A 9,351-nucleotide genomic window follows, 5' to 3' on the forward strand; every position below is an offset into this window, starting at 1 on the left:
CTTAGGTACTATTGATATCTATTTAAGTAGGTGTCTGATACATTGAAGTGTGTGTGTGTGTGTGTGTGTGTGTGTGTGTGTATGCACATGCACATAGTCATGTTTGGAATGGTAAGTATTCTTTGATTAATTATATTTTTTTTCTTAGAAAAGAGTGAAAGAAATGGTTTTACACATACACATACACCCATTAATACAGATAGTTTCTGACTTATGATGGTTCAATTTAATGTGTTTCGACTTTATGGTGGTCGAAAGTGATAAGCATTCGATAGAAACCATACTCTGAATTTTGAATTTCTATCTTTTCCCGGGCTAACCATATGTGGGAAGATTCTCTCTCATCGTGCTGGAAAATGGCAGTGAGCCCCAGCTCCCAATCAGCCAGGCAATCACATTGGAGGGTAAACAACCAATAAACTTGCAACCGTTCTGTGACCACCCGACCATCCTGTATTTCACCGTCAGTACAATATTCAATAAATTACAGGAGATATTCAACACTTCATTATAAAAAGAGGCTTTGTGTTAGATGATTTTGCCCAACTGCTGGCTACGGTAAGTGTTCCGAGCACTTTCAGGATAGGTTAGGCTAAACTATGATGTTCAGTAGGTTACCTGTATCAACAGCATTTCCGACTTGAGGTATTTTCAACTTATAATGCATTCATGGGAACTTAACCCCATCATAAGTGGAGGAAGATCTGTCTATGCAACAGGAATTAGTATCGGTGTTTGGTATAATCGAAAGGGCTGTGAATTTAGTCTTGAAGCTCTGGGAAGCTTTTATGAAATTCTCGTCTTGAGGTTCATCTGCTTCCACATATAGGGTGTAGATTTGTATTGTGAACAGACTTTGACATGCCTCGCTTTGTCCTTAGTTGAGAACCTACGAAGATGAAAGTTCTTGAGGAGCTCACAATTTATTGGGGAAATATGCATGAATCATCTAAAAAATTATCATAATACATCATAAGTGCTGAAACGTATTTATAAGCTAATTGTTATGGGAGCACAGAGGAGATAGCACTTGCTTTAGGTTTTGAGGGAAAAATAAGGTTCATAGGAGAAGAACCAAAAGACATTCACAAAATAAAAGGAACAGCATCGGTCAAAGCATAAAGATCCGAGAGGTTGCCAAGAGGAAGAAGGTGGGTTTCTTGAACGACATATTGGGTGGATATCAATACTGTGATCTGTTTGGAAGTTATCTGGATTTCTAAGCAAGAACTAGGATAAATTCTTCCCTTCAAGACTAATTTAAGATATGGCTACAAAAAAAGAAAAACAAAAAAGCAAAAACAAACAAAAAAACAACCCATAATGTGTTTTGGTGTTATTGGGGCAAAGGCACTGAGGGTTTATTATCATTCTCTTTAAATAGGTGACCACCAGAGGCTAGAGGTGGTGTACATAACAGGGAAAACAATCAGTAAATGCAATAATAATGCCTTGGTGTGCACTTCTATTTCCAAGGGTAATTATTTGTTTAATTAAAGGCTTCAGAATCAACCAGAGATGCTAGGGCCCAGAAGTATTAAACATGAGTCTCTTTGGCAGTGCAAGAATGTGTGGTGACCTTTCAACCTCTTAATATAATCCAGCCTTTTCTCACTTTGAAGACCATATCATGTGATGTCTTTATGTATATTATTTTTTCTTATAATTGTTGACTGTTTATACAATTATAGCTGCATATCACAAAAGAATTGAGGCAGAGAAAGGTTGAGTTATATGCCTAATTGATACCCTTACCTAGAAATTCATGGAGCCAGGACTGGAATTTAGGCAATTCTGTATTCTGGAAAAAGAGTTCTCGCAGTATTGTAAGAGGTTAGACTGACGAGACAAGGAATTCAAGGCAGGAAGACTGTTGTGCAGGCTACTGAACTTGTCAGGAAAGAGAAGATGACAGAGGAATAGAGAAACGCACATGACAAGAGACACTCCCATAGCATCAACAGCATGGGAGGACTCAGTGTAGAGATAGAATGAGAGGTTGAGGGTGATTTCTGTGGTCCAGTCATTTTGTATGGATTTCTGCACAACAGGGAGCACAAAGGAAGAACAGAGATAGGTGAAAATACTGATTTGTGCTTGGGGTTGAGGTTGGCAAACCAGGGCCTTGTTGGTACTTCTGCTCTGGAGCTCAAATAAAAGATCGGAATGAAGATGTGGATTTGTTGATGACTTGAGCATAGTCTTCAGGTTTCCTCAGGTGATTGCGTTTTTGCTTTGGCCTCTCACATCAGCTATCATATATTGAAGTTTTGGGGGGTTTTTTGGTTTTGTTTTTTTTCTTTTTCACTGTCTTGACAGAGAAGTTACAGTATGCTCATAATGTATGCAATGTGCCATTGTTATTATAACACATGATCCCACAATGGAGGTCTGGCCAAATATCCAAGAAGTAAAAATCAGGATGAACCTCCCCGCTTCCGTATTTTGTCTGTATTGCATTCGTTGTGTGCTGGGGCTTGAGAATTTGATCGAAGCTTACTGCTCTCTGGACTCATTTTGCTAACCACTGTTCACTGGAATGTAAGGTGTCCTGGAGTCTCACCTGAGCCCCACCTGGTGCTAATTTCTTTGCAAGCCACATTTGGGGTTCTTGGGATACTGGCTGTGACTGCAGAGCTGGACGTGGGATGCTCATTACTTTTCATTCTAATGTCGTCTGCAGAAACTGCCTCTTTGGGAGCCAGGACCTGTGAGGATGATCTTCCAGAGCAGCAGTTGAGAGCAACCTCAGGTAACTGGTCTACTCATTCTCGAAATCTCGTGGTCCTAACTGCGTTCCACTTGTGACTCTCATAATTTATGTATGAAATGTGTCTCTGGAAGTGCTCTAATTAGATCTGATCAGATCTCTTATACAAGTAAGTTAAAAAGCAAAATTAAATATGCCGGATATTTGGACACATATACAAAGTAACATTTTAAAGAACAAGTAACTTCTGCAGGATAATTTCTCACATCTACATTCATACACTATCAAATTTCACCTAAGTGGTCAGTTTTATACAAACTATAAGTCAAGAAACCAAATACTATTTTTCCCCAAATTAGTTAGTGGAGTTGTTTTTGGTAATTAACGAGTTGACTGGACTTTGTATAGTCATATCAGCACATTTATTAGTCCATTGCATTGAGTGTATGTGTGTGTGTGTGTGTGTGTGTGTGTGTGTGTGTGTGTGTTAAAAAAATGGCAGCTATGCTTTCTTAGCTGCATTATATTCAGATACTTTAAGAGGAAATCCACCCATGGTGCCATGACGCACCTCATTGATTCCTGCTATATAAGTACGATCACAATTATCAGATTTATACAATTGGAATAATAATGTGCCATATATGATTATAAAATAATCATGTGCCAAAATGGTTATAAAAAGTCCTTTGCATTCATAATAGGGAACTGAAATACTTTTTTGCAGGTGAAAACGTTCCTTCAATATAAAGTCAGGACTTCTCTCTTTAAAAATTCTTTAAAGTTAGGGATGCCTGGGTGGTTCATTTGGTTAAACGTCCGACTTTGGCTCAGGTCATGATCTCATGGTCCGTGAGTTCGAGCCCCGCGTCGGGCTCTGTGCTGACAGCTCAGAGCCTGGAGCCTCTTTTGGATTCTGTGTCTCCCTCTCTCTCTGCGTCTCCCCTGCTCATGCTCTGTCTCTCTCTCTCTCTCGAAAATAAATAAACATTAATTTTTTTAAAATTCTTTAACATTAAGTTTACCTTCACCTATTCATTCTCATGAATGCTTTTTCATTTTTTGTGTTATTTTCCCCTAGAAAACTAGAGTGCATATTTAAAATAAAATAGCATACAACAGTTTGCCTCCCTCACCTCAAGCCAATCAAAGGATTTCATTAATAATCAGTTTGGAAGCAATAGGCCAAAAATCAAGACTATGACAAAAATATCAAACTAAAAGGAAGACATTCTCTGTCAATAAATTTATTTGTTGCTTTGTAAACAAGGGCACCGAAATCTACACCTTCACCTCGGTCTCTGAGAAGCTTTATACTGAGATACTCTCGGGATTTCTGGATACTTCCATGGAGATGTTCTACAGGAAAGTCTGATACAACAAATTCCAAGTGGAATTTCTCTTTTTGGCGAAAGTGTTTCTTCTCCCCCATGTTAACTGATGCCATCCTGCCATAGACATAGTTATCGCAAAGAAGAAAACTAGGAATCATCGATTTTACTCAGAATATTAGTGCCAGCGACTGTTGGGCATCGGTCATGAATAAGACAGATGAATTCTCTCAGTTTTTAGACGATATTTCTATACAAATAAATAAGTATTTTCAGATTTCAGTAAATGTAATGAAGTGAAAGAGGTAATGTGCTACAGCAGAGGTTCTCAAAGCGTGCTCAAACAAACTCAAAGCGTCAGCACAAACTGGGAATTGTAAGAATTCAAGTTCTTGGTCCCCCATCCTAGATTTACTGAATCAGAAACACTGAGGATGCGGCCTGGCAATCTGTAGGTAACAAGCCGTCCAGGTGATGTGATTCCCACTAAAGTCTCAGAATCACATCTTTATGATAGATGATGCACCCCTTTAGAAGCAGTGGTCAGAGGGGCACCTGTGTGGCTCAGTCGGTTAATGCTTCTGACTCTTGATTTTGGCTCAGGTCATGATCTCAAGGTTAGTGGGACTGAGCCCTACCTTGGGCTCTGCGCTGACAGCATGGAGCCTGCTTGGTATTCTCTCTCCTTCCTCTCTCTCTGCCCCTGCCCTGGTGCACCCTTTCTCTCTCTCTCTCAAACTGAATAAACTTAAAAAAAAAAAAAAGTAGTAGTCAGAGAAGTTCTCTGAGGAAATGACAGGTGAACTGAGTCCTAAATAATGAGAAGGAGCCAGAGTCTGGGGAAATGCCTTTCAGGTAGAGGTGGGAAGAAGTTGGTCATGTTCCAGGAAGAGAAAGACAGCTAATGTGGAGAGGTTAATGAATGAGTAGAGGAGTAGCATAAGGTGCATTCATAAAGGTAGCCAAAAGCCTGGTCACTTCAGCCATAGTAAGAAGTTGGTGCATTATTCTAAGTGAAATAGGAAGTGTGGCAGGGTTGAAGTAGGAGAATAGCTTGCTTTTATTAAGATGTGCAGCATAAGTTATAGGAAAGCAGGAGCAAGTCTTATCTCATTATTAAACCATTTCAAAATCCAGGTAAGAGATGAGGGTACTGACAATGGAAATCTAGAGAAATAGACAGATCTAGTGTATACTAAGTGTTTTGGAATTTGAGATAACAGAACTTGCTAATAGATTGTATGCCGATGAGAGAAAGAGAAGAGTCAAGGAAGACTCTTGCTTCGGTCGACGGTGGTGGCACCATTAACTAAGATGGAGAGATTGGGGTGAAACAGAGTGAGTTGTGTTGAGGGGGGGCCAAAAGTTAAAATTAGGCACATGAAGTTGGTATATCTTCTAGACATCCAAATGGAGATATACATTTAAAGTAAGGGATCTGGATGCTATCATCTAGGAAGATTATTATTTTTCCTCAAATTAAACTCTCTTTGTAGATAGAGAAGACAATAGGGCTTCAGGCCAGCGCTGGAGACACGTCAATATTTAGATTTTTTTTTACATTTATTTATCTGAGAAAGAGTTAGGGGGAGGGGCAGAGAGAGAGAGAGAGAGAGAATCACTAACAGGCTCCATTCTGACAGGGCAAAGCCCGACCACAGGGCTCGATCTCACAAACCATTAGATCCTGACTCAAGCCAAAGTCGAAAATCGTATGCTTAACCAACTGAGCCATCCAGGCACCCCTCCAATATTTAGATTTTAAGTGGAGGAGGCCTCAGCAAAGGGGAATAAGAGGGAACTTTCAGAGAGGTAGAACAAAGTCACAACAGTCTGATGCAATGAAATTCAAGAGGGGGGCTTTTTTTCAAGGGCAAGGGCATAGTAACTTCTGCTGAGCCAGGTTAAGTAATAATGCAGATGGAAAAGTGGTCATCGCATTTCACAGCATGGAAGTCCTTGGTGGCTCTGCGAAGACCAGTCGATTTGAAGCCTGACTGGAGAGTTGAATAATAAATGTGATTTAGTAGAGAAAGAGAAAATGCAAACAAACAAACAAGGCCAAAATCAAACAAGTACCTTCTTAAAGTTTTATTGAAGGGAAATAGAAGAATGGAATAGAATCTGGACTCCTCCTTTTCTTCTCATAATTTTGCTTCCTAAATTCAATTTAGTGTTCCAACTACTAAGTACTGCCTGCCTTCTGTATTCCAGGCACTGTTGGGACGCCTGGGTGGCTCAGTCGGTTAAGCGTCTGACTTCGTCTCAGGTCATGATCTCACAGTTCATGGGTTCGAGTCCCGTGTTGGGCTTTGTGCTGATAGCTCAGAGCCTGGAGCCTGCTTCTGATTCTGTGTCTCCCTGTCTCGCTGCCCTTCCCCCATTTACAGTCTGCCTCTCTCTCTCAAAAATAAGTAAACATTAAAAAAAAATTATATTCCAGGCACTGTTCTAGGTGCTTCCGGCACAAAAATAAACAATATAATTACTGTTTTCAGTAAAGATGTACCTATTAGGGGAACTAGGCTATACACAGATAATTTTCACATCTTAGGGTCAGGTTTTTTTACATCAATGCATAAGAAAATAAAAGCAAAAAATAAATTTTAAAAAATTCAAAAATGTATCTAGAACCATTAACCTTTGTTCAACATTCAGGGAAGAGTTTTTGGAGAAAGAAGTAATTAATAACACTAGTAATAACATGGGTAGCATTTTTAGCACTTACTTTGTGTTAGGCTCTGCACTGACTGATTTTTATTCATTATCTTAGAACAAACCTATGAAGCAGGGGTTATTAACCCCATTTTTATGGATGATGAAACTGATACTTCGCATGCTGTGCTTGAAGGAAAAGTGGAGGTTATACAGTGGAAATAAATTGTTCTAGATAAGACAAGAAAATATAATGGCATATCTTACAGGGGAGGAGGAGGGCATTAATAATGGTTACATGTTTCTAGAACAGTGGGTTCACAAAATATGGCCATTGGACCAGTAGTACAGCATCACCTGGGAACTTAGAGATGTCGAGTCTTTGTTTTAACAAGTCTTCCATGTGATTCTGGTGCCCTAACGTTTGAGAAGACTGTTTTCGAAATTAAGTGCTGGGCAGGAAGGAAAGAAAGATGAGAGTGGGGTGGTAGATAGGGACCTGGTATCTTGAAGATATTCTTACCATGTATGGAAGATTGAGCTTTTAGATTTTAGATACTCTAAGATTTTAAGTGGGGAAGTCGGGTTTAAATAGATCAAACTGAGGATAGATTTGGTTGGAGTAGGACTGGGCAGAGAGACAATGGGGGAGTTCAGGAAAGAATTCTTATAAGCTAGGTATCTAGAGTAGATGCTCAATAGCTAAAATTAAAACTAATATATAAAGTGTTTAAGTTACTCTCCTCTGCTTCCTCTTTACATGATTCCTCCTTGGGCTTAAAAAGTATGCAGTGTTTTCCTTAGACAACTCAGAGGGTTCCCAAACCTAATTGTATAAAAAAACAATGGGAACCAAGCACAATTGGCTGGTGCTTAGATCAGAGGGCTACTACTGAAATAGATTTGCTTAGAAATTGTATAATTTTATAGAATAAATTAATAGTGATTTTCCAGTCATTTTTTATTATTCAAATGGAAGTATTCTAAGCTAGTTATTCAAAAACTTTTCTTTCTTTGAAATATAGTTTATGTGTATGTGTAGAGTAACTTATAAGATCATTATGTTAGGTATGATAAAAATGCTAGGGGAAGTTATTGTAACACACTTGAAAAATATAAGACTACAGTAGTATTTTCTCTTCTTCCTAGTATTTTGAAATATTTAAAAACAAAAAATGTACTATCACTTATTTGAAAACTGGGAATGGAGCACCTGGAGGACCCAACTCTTGATTTCGGCTGAGGTCACGATCTTATGGTTTGTGAGACGGAGCCCCTTGTCGGGCTCTGCACTGATAGCACAGAGCCTGCTTGGGATTCTGTTTCTTCCTCTCTGCCCCTCCCCCACTCACGCACATACCAGTGTGTGCTCGCTCTCTCTCTCTCTCTCTCTCTCTCTCAAAGTAAATAAGTTTAAAAAGGAAAGGAAAGGAAAGGAGAGGAGAGGAGAGGAGAGGAGAGGAGAGGAGAGGAGAGGAGAGGAGAGGAGAGAAGAGAAGAGAACAAAAGAAAAGAAAAGAAAAAAAGAAAAGAAAATTGGAAAGTTCTACAGGACCCAAATGCATTTTAAACTTAAGTACATTCATGTCATAAAGTTTAACATATGAATAAATACTGATTTTTACATTCCGTAAGGCAAAACACTAATTAAAAATACATGTTCTGTAAATACAACAGTGTTATGAAATGTTATAATACTTTCATTATTGTTATTTGTAATCTGTTAGTGAAGAAACCTATTGAAAATGAAAACTGCTTTAACATCTTCATTTTGGAATTTTGTATAACTTAGTGTCTTTATTTTGGAATTTTATGGATTGGAATTTTATGGAATTTTCCTTCGTTTTAAGGCATTCCTTTAATACATTAGTATTACATATGAATACATTAATATAATATACATATTTTGTGTCCTATAAAGCATCTTATATTTTATGGCATTTTACTGTTGAGGTAAATGTGGTACTTGAAAATTACAAAGTAGACACTCCTTCCCTTAACCCCAGATCCAGCCTACAGTTTTCCTAGAGAAAGCTGTTTCTCCTCATTAATATTCTTGACTCTAAAGTCTATTTATAGAATGAATGTCAAATTTATTTCAAAAGCTCTCTTTACGAATGAAAGTGAGGCTCTTTTTTTTCTGGCTTGTATGAAACTTTATGGTGTATATAAGTCACCCTTTGATTATTTTTTGCGTGATTAGAAATTTGCAAAGTTCTATGGCTCCAAAGAGCCTACCTGTAATAAACAGCTTGCGCCTTCCAAACCACAAAACAGGTCTGAATTGCTTGCGCATTAGAGCTAATTGCCTGCCTACTTCAAAGGAAGAACCAGAAAAGAGAGAGGGGAAAAAAGTCACAGAAGCAGAGGCAGTGCGGGCAAATCCGCCTCTAGAGGTTATGAGTTGTGGCCTGGAAGAGTCAGGCCAAGTTATGGCCTCAGAACTGCTGTTTGCGATTAAGTTGATGGGGAGAGTCTACCCCACAATCTTTCCCTGCTGCTGACACAGAGTCTTTGTTCACATTCAGATTTCTCAAACTGTTGCCAGGGTCAGGCTGAGGTCAGACACCACAGTGATGTATAGAAGAGCATGTCTGGGAATTTCTCTCACACTTAAAACACATCCTGGAAAATGAAGAAGACCCTGCGAAAACC

The 9,351-nt window shown here is 38.8% G+C and overlaps 1 protein-coding gene across 1 annotated transcript in view; it reads left to right on the forward strand.

Moving 5' to 3' along the window:
* Positions 1-9,351, forward strand: part of ZFHX4 (zinc finger homeobox 4) — a 157,567-nt gene that overhangs the window by 123,361 nt on the left and 24,855 nt on the right. The window contains exon 4 of the mRNA XM_042973389.1: positions 2,684-2,752. Within this exon, the coding sequence (XP_042829323.1) occupies positions 2,684-2,752 (69 nt within the window). The remainder of the gene's footprint in view (positions 1-2,683; positions 2,753-9,351) is intronic.

The sequence above is a fragment of the Panthera tigris genome, chromosome F2 (assembly GCF_018350195.1).
Source record: "Panthera tigris isolate Pti1 chromosome F2, P.tigris_Pti1_mat1.1, whole genome shotgun sequence".
Lineage (NCBI taxonomy): Eukaryota > Metazoa > Chordata > Mammalia > Carnivora > Felidae > Panthera > Panthera tigris.